The sequence below is a fragment of the Populus euphratica genome, unplaced genomic scaffold, assembly GCF_000495115.2.
Source record: "Populus euphratica unplaced genomic scaffold, PopEup_1.0 scaffold1276.1, whole genome shotgun sequence".
Classification (NCBI taxonomy): Eukaryota; Viridiplantae; Streptophyta; class Magnoliopsida; order Malpighiales; family Salicaceae; genus Populus; species Populus euphratica.
This window is the reverse complement of record NW_011500757.1, coordinates 10857-24823: the sequence shown is the minus strand read 5'-3', so window position 1 is coordinate 24823 and position 13967 is coordinate 10857. Positions and strand designations below refer to the sequence as shown.

The 13967-nt window shown below is 32.4% G+C and overlaps 2 protein-coding genes across 2 annotated transcripts; one reads left to right on the top strand and one right to left on the bottom strand.

Moving 5' to 3' along the window:
• The first annotated feature begins 1334 nt into the window (after window positions 1-1334).
• Window positions 1335-3788, top strand: LOC105116276 (dnaJ homolog subfamily B member 4-like). Its single transcript, XM_011013553.1, has 2 exons — window positions 1335-2081; window positions 3046-3788. Exons 1-2 carry the CDS (start codon window positions 1576-1578, stop codon window positions 3491-3493), a joined length of 954 nt encoding a protein of 317 aa, XP_011011855.1. The 5' UTR covers window positions 1335-1575; the 3' UTR covers window positions 3494-3788.
• A 3438-nt stretch (window positions 3789-7226) lies between these two features.
• Window positions 7227-13492, bottom strand: LOC105116275 (glycine-rich protein). The gene is made up of 4 exons (XM_011013552.1): window positions 12596-13492; window positions 12317-12492; window positions 8131-8202; window positions 7227-8045 (listed from the first exon to the last, which is right to left on the bottom strand). Exons 1-4 carry the CDS (start codon window positions 13221-13223, stop codon window positions 7644-7646), a joined length of 1278 nt encoding a protein of 425 aa, XP_011011854.1. The 5' UTR covers window positions 13224-13492; the 3' UTR covers window positions 7227-7643.
• Between the last annotated feature and the right edge of the window lie 475 nt (window positions 13493-13967).

Below are 13967 nucleotides of genomic sequence, written 5' to 3'. Positions count from 1 at the left end.
TAATAATAATAATAGCAACAACAATTGTCATTATTACTCAACTTGTTTTTTCAGAAGAAGCGTCTTTGTCATTCTACGTGTTTATGATCTATCTATTGCTATTTGTTGGTCTGTTTTTTGCCCTACAAAAAAACAAACCCTAATCCTGAAACCCAGCTCCAATGTGTAACATTAGGGAAGCAGTATGCAATGCATTATTAATTCCCATCTATACTCTGTGTGTGCACGTGCTCGTGTGCATGCGTATGTATCTGCTGCTCTCAAAGGGGAATTCTTTTTAGTTACTGTTTATTTGTTAGAAAATATTTTTTAAAAAAATATATTTTTTAGAAAAATAAATTTTAAAAATATAAATTATTTTCTGATGTTTAAAAATATAATAAAAAATAAATTAAAAAATACTTTTCAGTATTTGATATAAAAAATAAGTTAAAAAATAATTTATCAATATTTTATTTTTTCAAGTTTATTAAATCAATAAAGAACAAATCATACAAATTTAAAAGTTAAAAAAGAAAAAAAAAATTTCATAAATTATCTCAAATAAAATAAATATTAATCAAAATAATAAAAATTAAATTTAACAAATAAAAAAATTAAAAGATAAAAAAATTAAAATAATAACAATTACCATTTTATAAAATATTTCAAATAAAGTAAAATAAAATAAGTAACAATCAAAACAATGAGAACCAAATTTAATAGATAAAAAATTTTAATAAAAAAATAATAGAAGAAAAATAAATAAAAATTATAAAAATCAAAATAAAAAATAATATAAAAATTAAATTATAAGAGGGGAGATTGAAAAAAATTAAAAAAAAAGTGTGTTTATATATATATATAACAACAAAAAAATTTAAGAATTTAATTTGATATAATCAACAAATAATATAATATTTTTAAATTTTTTATAATTTTCAATAAGTATTTTCCACTCAAAATAAAAAAAAATACTTTTTTGAAAATCAAGCCACATATTTCTTTAACTAAAAAATATTTTTTATTAATTAAGTTTTTTAATAGCAAACAAATACAAAAAAACTAAAAAAAAAATACTTTCAACTAAACAAAGTTAATAATCTCTTTTTATTTTTCAGTTATTTTTTTAGGCAATTTAGAGATTCAAGGAAAATAAAAGGTGGAGAAGCCTTTTTTTGTGTTTTAAAATTATTTAAAAAAATTAATTTTTTTAATTTTTAAATTATTTTAATATGTTAATATAAAAAATAAATTTTAAAAGTTAAAAAATATTATTTAATATATTTTTAAATAAAAATTACTTTAAAAACAACATATTATCATACAACTCGCATTAAAGGGACTAGCTTTTTATTTTCAAGACAAGAGGATTAAATCCAAGAAGTATAATAAAAACAGGTACTGGATTATATTTTACTCCTTAAAAAATATCCCAAGGGACGCATTGACAACAATCTAATCTATCCTTCCTAGCCCCCCGCCGACTCGCCGGTTTTCTTGCGCAAGAAAAGGAAAGGGAAGAAAACACCCTTTGTGCTCTACTCGCCCCCCCTCTTTGCATTTGCTGTCAATCCAAAGAAAAATCAAGAAGAAATGGGTGTTGATTACTATAACATACTGAAACTGAACCGGAACGCGACTGAAGAGGACATGAAAAAGGCATACAAGAGACTGGCAATGAAATGGCATCCAGACAAGAACCCTGTAAACAAGAAAGAAGCAGAAGCCAAGTTCAAGCTTATCTCCGAAGCCTACGATGTCTTATCAGACCCTAACAAGCGTCAGATCTATGATCTCTACGGTGAAGAAGGGCTCAAGTCTTTTGATCAAATTCCACCTCCAACTACCAATGTAGGCGCTTCTTTCAGGTTCAATCCTCGTGACGCGGAGGATATTTTCGCTGAATTCTTTGGAGGAGGTGGCGGATCCGGTGGCGTTGGAAAGGGGTATTTTCGGAATAATAATGGTAATAATTACGGGGCTGAGCTTAACAGGAAAGCGCCGCCTGTTGAAAGCAAGTTGCTTTGCACGTTGGAAGAGCTTTATAAAGGAACTCGAAGAAAGATGAGGATTTCTCGTTCTGTTCCTGATGATTTCGGGTTAGTTACTCCTCCTTTTCCTTTTTTTTATGGTGTTGTTGCACTTTCTAGATATATTTATCTCTTGGTAATATGGGTTAGGTTTTTTTTCTCTTCTAACATTATATAGAAAATAAAAAAAAATGATCTTGGGAATGGCGCAAAAGGACCCAATTAGTATTAGGATTGAGGCGTGATGTTGTTTTTATATTTTTGGGAGAACATGATTTTTTTTTTTTAATGTCAAATATATAGATTGTAGTTGGCAGATTCTGGTTACTGACTGATTTGGAACATCAACTTATTTTCACATTCTTTGATTTCTGATAAGTTTAGCAATGAGGATATACTGAGGATGAGAGAATTTTCAAAATCATTATAGTTACAAATGGAGAATGGATGCATATTTGTGGGGGGAAGCAGAGACCAGCTAATTCTGGGGAGATAAAATGGCCCAAGGAACTAAAATAGTATGAATCTCTGAAGTGAGCTAGTTCAATCTCAATTCATCAATTAGTCCAAGTCATTAGTTATAAATGGTGCCAACATATTATAAACTGCAATGTCCTGTTGATAACACAGGCTTTAGTGCTTTTTAAAATTGAAAACTTGAATTGGATGGGGGTTTTATGTTAATATCAGAGATAACTGTCGTTTACAGCTCTGAGCTAGTCATTCAGGGTTGATATACAAAAAGTTTAAATTCAATTGGCTTATTTTGAATAACGTTGCTGCCATACATAGCTTTAGGCACTTTGAAATGAGTTGGAATGCACTCTAGAAGTTAATATCTTGTCCCTAGACCCGTCCTAGTTGCAGAGATGAGAAATGCGAGCATTAAGAATTTTATGGCACTGACTTCTACCCTATCAGTTTGTTTGTTTGTTTTTTTCTCCATTTCAGCTATCATTTGCCACTACTTTTTTTTTTTTGGTCGGCATCATTCTTCTTCCGGTTGTTTGATGCATTAGTAACTTTCTTGCAGCAAGCCAAAAACCGTCGAGGAAATCTTAAAGATAGACATCAAGCCTGGCTGGAAGAAGGGCACAAAAATCACATTTCCTGAGAAAGGCAATCAAGAACCTGGAATCACTCCAGCTGATCTAATTTTCGTGGTGGATGAGAAGCCCCATTCTGTTTTCAAGAGGGATGGAAATGATCTGGTGGTCAACCAGAAGATCTCGTTATTGGAAGCTCTCACAGGGAAAACCATCGAATTGACAACCTTGGATGGAAGATATCTCGCAGTCCCGGTAACAGATATTGTCAAACCAGGTCAGGAGTTGCTAATCTCAAATGAAGGAATGCCCATCTCAAAAGAGCCCACCAAGAGAGGAAACCTTAGAATCAAGTTTGATGTCACATTTCCAACAAGACTTACCGCGGAACAGAGATCTGACCTCAAGAAGGCCCTAGGTGCACCTGATAATTGATCCAGAGCTCAAGGCTTGGGCTGTCAATTATCCATTTAACACTGATCATCAATTTATGTTAATTGAATGTAAATACGCTATGTTTTCCACTGCCCTAGTGTAAGATTGTGCATAGTAGGAAAGAAAGCTTGAAGGCGTTTTGCGAATTTGCGCGTTATTGGTACGGATGAACATGTAATCTTTAACTATTGGCCAAGCTTCCACGAGATGACTGTGGCCTTCTGATATAAATTTGTGTACTATTGATCTAATTTCAGTTTTTATCATTCACGGCCTCGAAGTTGAATGTGAAAAAGGATGCATCAATTGCTTTCAAGTTGAAGTTGGAACATGTGTGGATCCTGTTCATTACAAAACAATGTGTGGTTGAACTGAAGGCCGCTTGATTTTGCTCATGTGGTGCTTGAGTTGGACACGGGTGTTATATTTCTAGTCATTTTCCTTGAAAGTGTCGTGCAAGATAATACAAAACAAAAAAAAGGATCCTTCAATTTCAAGTGCAAGTTCTATAGAGTCCTCATAAATGGTCGAAGAAGCTATCGATTTTGTGAAGTAACCTCTGTTTTCCACATCATGCTGGATGCTTCGTCCCTCTCCTAACCAATTCCTTCGAGGAGCCAATGCAATTCTTGTAACAGTGGATGGAGAGACAAATGAGTTTTGTTGGCAAGATAAGATCAACCTGGGAAAGCAATGCAATGCAATGTATTGAATAAAAAAAGGATCCTTTTTTTTGCCTCAGCAAATTGCTTTCGAGGCCCTATTTAATTCTTCACTCACCACCGAAATACAGTCCAGCAAAGCTTCGCCATGGACATGGCATTGGTTGTTAAGAAGAATGGTGATCATATCTTGTGTCTCTCAATCTTGCTCTCAAGTTCATTCTTCTTGACCCCAGCTACCTTCCCTTTCATCACAAGTGAAAATGCTGAGCCACAAGCTGTTTTTATGAACATTCGTTCTTGTCAAGATTTAAGAAGGAAATTAAACCAATATGTGATCAAATTATGCAGCTGCAGAAGGAAAAGAGCATTCTCACGTCCATTCATTAACGTCAATCCCGATGAACACAAAGTCCCCTTCATGGTTATGATTTAAGCCTGGCAGTATAGATACAGTATTTTTCATATAAAAATATATTAAAATAATATTTTTATTTTTTAAAAATTATTTTTGATATCAATACATTAAAACAATTTAAAAATACCAAAAATATTAATTTTAAAAAATATATATCAAAAAAATTAAATTTTATTAAAAATATTTTTAAAACACAAAAATAAATCTAACAACAAATTCATCCACCAGCTCTGGCACCAGAAGATGAAACCGTAAGAAAATAATACGGTGATGTTAATCAGATAGAGTACTAGTTAACGGCGAGCATTATTGGAATTGGGACTGCCCACGCCACAAGCCCTAAATCCGGTTAACAATAACTGCAGGCAGTCCGATACCTGAGGTTAAGGCATTTATCAGGCTTCTACAAGTCATTGATGTGGTCATGAAAAGAAGAGTAATACCAATAGAAATTCATACTAATTTAGTGACACCATAATAGTCAAATTAAGACCTCAACAAAAATGACGATATCAACTCATTCAAAGAATAGATTCTTTTTTTTAAAAAAAAAAAAAAATTGCTTGTTGGCAGGCACAGTTCCTCCTCTCTGAAGAAAACGAAGTACCAAAGTCCATAGCTGGCCTCCCTACAAAGTATAAAGCGTCACTTCAGAACCCAACCTTACTGTCTATGGAGGAAAAACTTGACTTGTCTTGAAAAGTGGACTGGTGGGACTGCTCTATATGAGGTCCCAACTGGTGGAAATTCATCTGTTTCCAGCCCAGCGAATCCGATTCTTTCTCTTTTTTTTTTTGAAGTTTGGTTATACAAGTTATTTTGATTTGTTTTTTTACATAAAAATTTAAAATTTAAAATTTATATAAATATCTAATTATGTAAATTAATTTGTATATAAAAAATTAATAACAATAATTAAGAGAAAAACTGGAAAATTTAATAAATAAATATAAATTAAAATATTCGATGTTATAAAATGAAATATTTATCTAGTTGTGTTTATTAAATTTATTTATTAAAATTAATAAAAATTAATAAAAATAAAAATATACATAAAACTAATTAAATAAAATAAAAAATATTATGCATGGTTGAATATATTAAAAATATTATTTAAAAATAAAGATGAACAATATCTCTAGAAATTATATATATATATAAAATATCTATTCAAAAAATACTTGCGAAATTCATGGTTTTGATGATTAGACCAAAATAAATTAATAAAAAAATTGAAAATAATTTGGGTTTTGGAACTTTTTTATTTATAGTGCATTCAATGTAATGGTTTTAGTCATGAATTTTTTTTAAAAATTATATAGAAAAAATAGATCATTGAATAGTTAAATTAAAAAAATATAAATACAAAATATTATTTCAATAATAATATTTCAAAAGTTAGCCATATCTCATCCATTTATCTGTACTTGAAAGCAAACTTCTGCATGAAGTTCCAATTTCACTTTCTTTTTTTAACATAATTGCCATTCATAACCTTAGCACTTCGGTGACGAGACATGCACCCTACTTCCACATTGATTTTGTGGGCAAACTGGCATGTTGAACGCCGAGAAGTAAGCTAAGAGTCCGTTTCGCTAAGCGTACGTGGCTGATAATATAATGTTTGGTTAAAAAATTAGTCGTGATTTTTATATATGGAAGATATCATTATTTATATTAAAAATACTATTCTATTAAAGCAGAAATTACATGTTTCTGTCGCGTTCCTACCTTTTGCTGCATGCCTTTGCACATCATGCTAATTAATTAGCATGTACAATGCAATATATTGCACTATTTCAACTGAATGGATTATGATTTAAAATTTAAAAGATATTAAAATGGATTTGATCTGATAAAATAAAAATTATTTTTATTATTTTAATTATATTTTATTTAAATAATTAGTGTTTAACATCATTCAATTAAACTATATAAATTAAACAAAAATCATTTAATGATGTAACATTAACAGAATTTGATCGTAAATCTAATTTTATTTCTGATTATATTTTTCCTGATATTGTATACTTAAAAAATAAAATAAAAATTGTAATCCTCATCATATATAAATGTTATAAAATTATAGATATTTTAATGAAACAATAAAAAATATTTTATAAAAAATATTATTTATTTTATAATGTAATAGCAATAGTTAAATCTACAATATTTAAATTAAAAACCATCAATATTAATATATATTTTTTAAAATTATTTTATAACTTCAATTTCAAAAGCATTCTTAACCAAACACATTAAATTATTTTTTATTCAACCTCAATTTCAACCTCAGTTTTAACAAAACAACTGTTTTTTTAAATTAACCTCAACTAAAAATATTTTTTATAAAATAACTTTTTCAAATCACCCACAACAACTACCACAATACCAAACATATTCTAACTTCTAATTGGTGTTTGAAACTCATTTTAATGCATTTTTAGATTAAAAAAATAATTTTAAAAAACACCACACCCTTTCAACACTGCTGCAATAACTGTATAAAAAATAAAAATAAAGTATCTTTTTAAAAAATAATTAAAACATTTTCGATTAAAAAACACTTCTAAAACACATCTTGCACAGCATTATTATCTTCCAACAAACAATCAAAGCATAGAGATAGTTACGTTGCTATCAAGGTTTGCGGTTAAAGGAATAAAAGGATCACATTCACTGATCAATCATAGCGGGCAGCTAGTCGACTACAGTCAAATAACAATAAACCTTCCAGATCTGGCTAATAAACCAGACCAGATGCACCACTTGAACCACACATTAGCCATAAAAGCCTGCCTAACCTAATCAGTACCAGTCAAGTTTATCGACAAGACGCGGCTAAATGTTTCGCTAATTAACCCCCTTTTGGCAAATCAAGTTGAACTTCATTTTCTTCAAGTTTTAAATAGACAGTTCGCTGGCTGAACTACAAAAAGAGGGCTAGTGTCTATCCATCAACATTAACCTGCATTCATGACAAGTTTCTCACACAAAGCAAAAGAAATGTTTTCGCCACCCACCTATAAAACTGGGAACTTGACACCCTATGCACACACAATGAGCGCCATCATGAAGCCACCCCAAAATCAGCAGGGGCAGGACCACCTTGACCTGTTGAACCGTGGTTGTTATAAGTGTGCCCACCACCTCTGCCACCCCTTCCTCGATTATTATAGTAGTTCCTCTGATGAAAGTTTCCGGGTTGATCATAATATTGGTTGCGGCCATTTTGGTAGCCACCACCTCCTCTAGAACCACTTCGACCACCACGGCCATTTGAATAGCCCCTACGACTGCCATTGCCACCACCACGACCACCTCTTTGGTTCTGGTAGTTCCTTCGATTCACATATTGTTGCTCAGGCTCCAACCCTCTCTGATTATGATCTACTCCTACTTCTGTCAAAGGCTTTTCTTGCTCTGCTTGATCTGGGACAACTTCTGCTGGATTTCCAGTCTCCTGTTCATCCTGCAACGGAGAAACCAACATTATTCAATATCAAATAAATACATGCAGGCATGGAGGAAGATCATATCATGCTAAGTGCAAGCACCTTCTGAGATTCCTCAGTAGGACTAGACTGATTATCACCAGTCTCATGTTGGAAATTTTCTGTCTCTTGTTCCTACAAAAAGCAATAACAACAAATATTTAGAAAGTCTTTTAAGAAAAATATATAAAGCTTGAACAAAACAAAACAAAGAAGTTTCCCCCAAAGAGAATATTTCACCAACCAACTGACACGAATCCGAATGAACTAGAAGAAGGAAAAGAAATCAAATCACACAATAACTGCATAATCAGGTGAGATTTGGCTTAGGTATGCAAATTTCTAAGAATTCAGACATGCATCACCATTAAGCAGAATAAATTTCCAATTGAGCAATCAATGGGAGCTAGTATCATTGCAGTTTTGAATTTTCATCCGTTGCACCTTTCCAAAATCAACAAAAACTAGCAATCGCACATACTCCAATTGAATAGAAATAAGTTCAAAGAACAGTCAGAATGAAAGGATGGCTTACTAAAGAAATTATAAGTGAAACAAACAAAAGGATGATTTAAGAAATTGTAAATCACAACCAGCAAACATCCAACAATAAATCACATAGAATCTAATTTAGCACGATGGACAGAGTAGAATATTGGAAGCAATCAACAATAGCTAACTCATTTAAATGAAAAGAAACACACATAATATGCAGTCATAAAATAGCAGTTAAACTAAGGACTGAAAACTGGAGCACCTTCTTGAAGTGCTATTTTTAATTTTAAGAAACAAACTAAACTTGAAAGATGAGCTCGAAGGGATGTTTCACATCTGGAAGGACTGGTATGACTTTACTTGATTCAGTCCTTACAATAAAGGCAGCTTCAAATTACTAGTGGTATAGATAACAGATCCCTAATCACTTCATATGATGGAGTGTAAAACAAGCAACACTTACATTATATCATTACAGGTGGTTTAAAATTTTCATCCAATCCCCCTTTAAGTGAAACGGGAACATACTGTGCACAAAACTTCATGGAACTCCACTTTAAACACAATTCACAATTTCTAACAGTATGTTACTACCTAGAACAGATGTGTTACCCCTCTCACCAACAAGAAAATGGCCTCTTTCATAAGCCTTACCTTCCCTGCTCCTCACTCCAACTAAACTGCCCACTATTTTCTTTCTTTATGGAAAGCCCAAGCTTTGAAATGTGCTATCCAGACTAGATAAGTTTAAAAAGTTAGGATTCTAGATCACACAAGCAGCTCAAACAGTCTCCTACTAGGACAGACAAAAGGAATAAAACACTCCTTTGGGTTGAATAATTCAAATATAACGTTGAAAAAAGAAAAAGAAAATACAGCACATCCTTCCAAAGCACCACAATGTATAAACAAGTGTGAGTGGCTTAGGCACAAAACCAAAAATTCAAAACAACAAAGGATGATGTTAATACTCCCCATCATTTCACAAAGCAAAGCAAAATGGAAAGCACTTTCTCAAACATGCTTACAAGTATAATTTAGCCACATCTTAAATAAAAATAAAATTCCCAATTACCCTTTTTGACAAGTGAAACTAGCAAACACGTAAACAACAATTTGACACCAGTTCTTACAGAAATACAGTTAACAAACATGTGTGATAATTAACATTGCCCTGTGAATTTTAATCTAGAAAACAAGAACAGTTTTACAGAGATCTATTTCTATGATGTTTCTAATAGAAGAATTTTATTAAGAGAGAATCATGAAGGATAAGACATCATCACAGATAAATAACTGCTGAAATTAGAGAGCTTGCTGATTCTCTTTATAAATCAACTAAGGAATTCATCTAAAAATGTCCATGGAAGAACAGGGCAAAGCCATGGAAAATACTTACTTAGGAATGATAATGGGTAACCCCGGGTCAGGTTTCTCTATGTTCATACCCTACCCATTACTCACCGAGTAAAAAATTTAGATATACCATATACATCGAGTTTCGGGTATCCATATGAGTATCCATTATCCAACTATTATTTATTATTTAAAAAAAATAAAATAGTAATATATATTTGAAGTGTGTGTATTAAATGATAAAATAAATTATAAATGTTATACATATACGTGTATTGTGTCAATATTGAAATATGTCACACACACACACACAATACCCTATCCATTACCTATTGGGTAAGGTAACTAACCAAAAAAACCCACCCATTTAAGTCGGTTTGGAACGGTATCCATAAGGTTTAGATTAAATTGTCATCTCTAATTCTATACAGAGTGATTGTCTTGAAAAATTCTACATTTAAAATTCAACAAATCACAATTAAGAATGCACACTTTCAAAGAATCTTGCCTCCCTTCATCCTAAAAAAATTAATAAATTTAATTCGAGTTGTTAGTACAAAGTCAACGCTCTCTAAACTACAAAAATAAACCATTCCATTCACTTGTGACAGCAATGCAAGAAAAGGGGTCCCAAAGCTCCATTACTATTAAAATGCAAGGTGCACAAATCTAGATTTTGAGGACAACACCATCTTAGATCTCTAGACTTGTTATAAATAATCAATGTTGACCTTACAAAGGGTTGGTAACAAAAAAAAAAAAAGAAAAAGCCCAAACCATAGAGAGTAACCTTATCCTTCCGAAATAATTCGGCAAATTTGAAAAGAGATAGAGTTGTTTGCTTCTGCAAATGAATAGGCCATCTTGCTAGAATAACATAATTTATTTGGTTTCATAGTGTTATACAACAATATTCTATATTCTATGATGGGATATAACAATTTTGTATTTTTACAATTTTCTTCACAAATGTAAATGGGTCACTGCATCCAAAGCCTCCTTCCATGTTCTAATTGTCTACCTGTTAAGAATCTGATTTGCAAGTTAGTTCTCAATACCAATTGAAATTAGAAAACGTGGTTCTGATACTGCATCATGCCAAGTTCTACCATTTTCAACTATCAATGCCAACACCAACCTTGATAAATATGACAAGAACTTGGTCATAGAAAAGTAACCCAAAGAAAGAAAAGAGGACAGTTATGATAAGCCATACGACAGAGAGCTTAGTAGTGATTACTTTCCTACAAGGATTAGGATTAGGGATTCCAAAAAATGACTAGGTTGATATAAAATATAGAGTACCATTATAAAGTATGACTAGTCAAATAGGAATTTTTATGTTTCTTTTTTATCACTCAAAGTTTAATTAGGATTAGGAATAGCTCAGGCTTGTAAATATGCTTGTAGCATTTAAAATTACAGCATTGAATACAGTGCAGCTTTTTCTTAACACGTGAGAAGTGTGATGCTCTCAATTAAGGAGAGGCTCCTTGAATCTATTATTGTGAGCCTGTGAGGCTAGTAGTCCTCAATCATTTCACCTTCTATTTTGTTTGAGTTGTTTTCATTTTATCTTCAAAACATCAATCATACTCATCACATCAATAGCAGTCCTCAAATAGATAGTAAACCCGTGACAAAAAGAAATCCTAACCCTTGAAAATAACAAAATCCCAATAGTTCAAATACAATAAATAAATAGTGTATAACTAAATCAGAAACAGAAATACCCTAATTCAAAGAAACCTGCTATGGTAATGCACAACAGTGAACTATCAGATTTTCAGATACTACTTTGGCTTTGCTCCTACATCACCATGTCATGCTTCATTATATAGTGATGATCAAGTGACAGGCACCTTAAAAAACTGATAATGACAAAACATTCTTCATATCAAACCTGACTTTCTCCCATAAGCGATTAATCACCATAATTAAACAAGGAATGCTCTGATGTTTGGGCCCAAAACCACCATTTTGAATGCTCTTGAGTAAATAAGTATTGATTTCTACAAATCACTATCTAAACAAAGAAGGAAGAGAGAATTGGCAGAGTACAGTATGCACTTCACCTAATTATTTTTTATTGTGGTCACAACCTAAATGCTAGAAAAGACCTTTAGCCTGAGTATTGAATGACAAGAAGGCATTCAAAAATAAATACCTAAGCAACATGTGTCTAATGATTGAAAAGAGAAACTAAATATCAATAAAAGAGAAAACAAAAGGCAGCTAAGCTATATTTAGATAGCACAATGACCATAACAGCTCATTTTACATATCAATAAACACATCAATCATAAACCTTATTAACATAACCGCATAACAAGAAAATATTCATGGCAAAAACAAAACAAAAAATAAATGAAAGTTACAAGTAAATGATTCTTTATACCTTTGGCTGGTATTGTGCAACGGAGTCGTCCACTTGTACTGGAACTGAGAAAGGAACCTGGAAAGGCACGTAATTGCCAGCAGCAGCAGCCACTTCCACCGGAGCTTTCATCTCCGGTGTGGTAGTAAAATAATCGGAAGCCTTGATCTTGTTGAGCCTCTCCCTCAATTCAGCATCTGAAAGGCAATAATAATAATAATAAAAACTCAATACCCCATAATACACAAACAAAAATTACAAGTAAACAACAATTAAAAAAAAACAAGATATATTACAGACAGGAAACATTAGTAGTGGAATCAATAGGTTGGTCTGAATTAGCCAGCCACAACTTCGCGTGCTCCATACAACGCTGCAAAGCATTCTTATGAGATAAGCTAGTATTGCCGGGACGCGAAATCAATAAACCACCCAACATAGATATCATATCCAAATCCCTCTCGCCAAGCAGATCCGTGGCATCATCGGTGACATAATCATAAGTCAAGCAACAACCTCTTTCATGTGTCCGAGTTAACATGGTGGCAGTGAAATCGTTCTGTGACTTGACATCAAACAACGACCCAAAATACAACAAGTGCAACAGATCCTCCAACATTTCATCACTTGCTTCCGGAACAACTGTGCTGTCAGATTTAGGGTTGAGTCGATGAGCAGCGAGCTCAATTTCTTCCGAGACAGCGATGGAGAGAGGCTGGCGGAGCTTCTCGAGCTCGTCAATTGCGGCCGAAACAGAGGGTTTAGAACGGAGGAAGTCCTCTTGTTCTTTGTTGATAGGCTTGCCTTGAGCGATGGACTCTTCCATCTGGAGGATTCGGTTGTGTTTCTTCTTGAGAGCGCGAAGGCGTTTGGTGATTACGCTGAGGATGGGTCCGTCCGTCATTTCTGAGGTAGGTGTGGCCGCCATTTGCTTATGGATGAAGGGCGGGGGGGTTTAATTTTTAATCTTTTTTGTTTGTGATCGGAAAGCACCTCCAATTGGCGGTGGTGATGTTGGTGGTGGTTTTGGTTTCTGTGGAGGCTTTAGAGAGGAGTGGAGGTGGGAACAGGAAGCGGCGGAATAGGATTTTGGAGAGAGATAAGAGTATGCCTGTTGGGTTTTAGAGGATTAGTGTGGGCTAAATGTGGAAGATTGCAAAAGTCCTTTGGGATTTATCTTTTATTTTGCTTTTTAATGTAAATAGGAAATGCAATTTCTCTGTGCACTACTGGTCGGGTTGGTGTTCAAAGAAAGGAGCGTTGGTTACTGTGATAATGCTGTGTAAGATATCTTTTTAATTAATAAATATATTAATTTTTTTATTTTTTCTATTAATATATCAAAATTATTAAAAAAATCTAAAAATACATAAATTTAATTTTTTCAGAAAAAATTATTTTAAAAACAGCAATTATATTTCTAAAAGAATAAATTTAAAAAAACATGTGTTTGATTTAAATTGTTATTAAATAAATTTTTGTATTTAAAATAAATGAAAATCAAGTTCTCTCAAAGTAAATTATTTTAATTTTTATAAATATATAATTTGAAACACAATTATATATAAGGTCTAATACAAAAATTTAAAGCTATTTAGTTAAGTAATATTTTTATTCTTTGTAGTTGGATAAAGAACAAAAATTAACACATGCTAAACAATTTTTAAATATA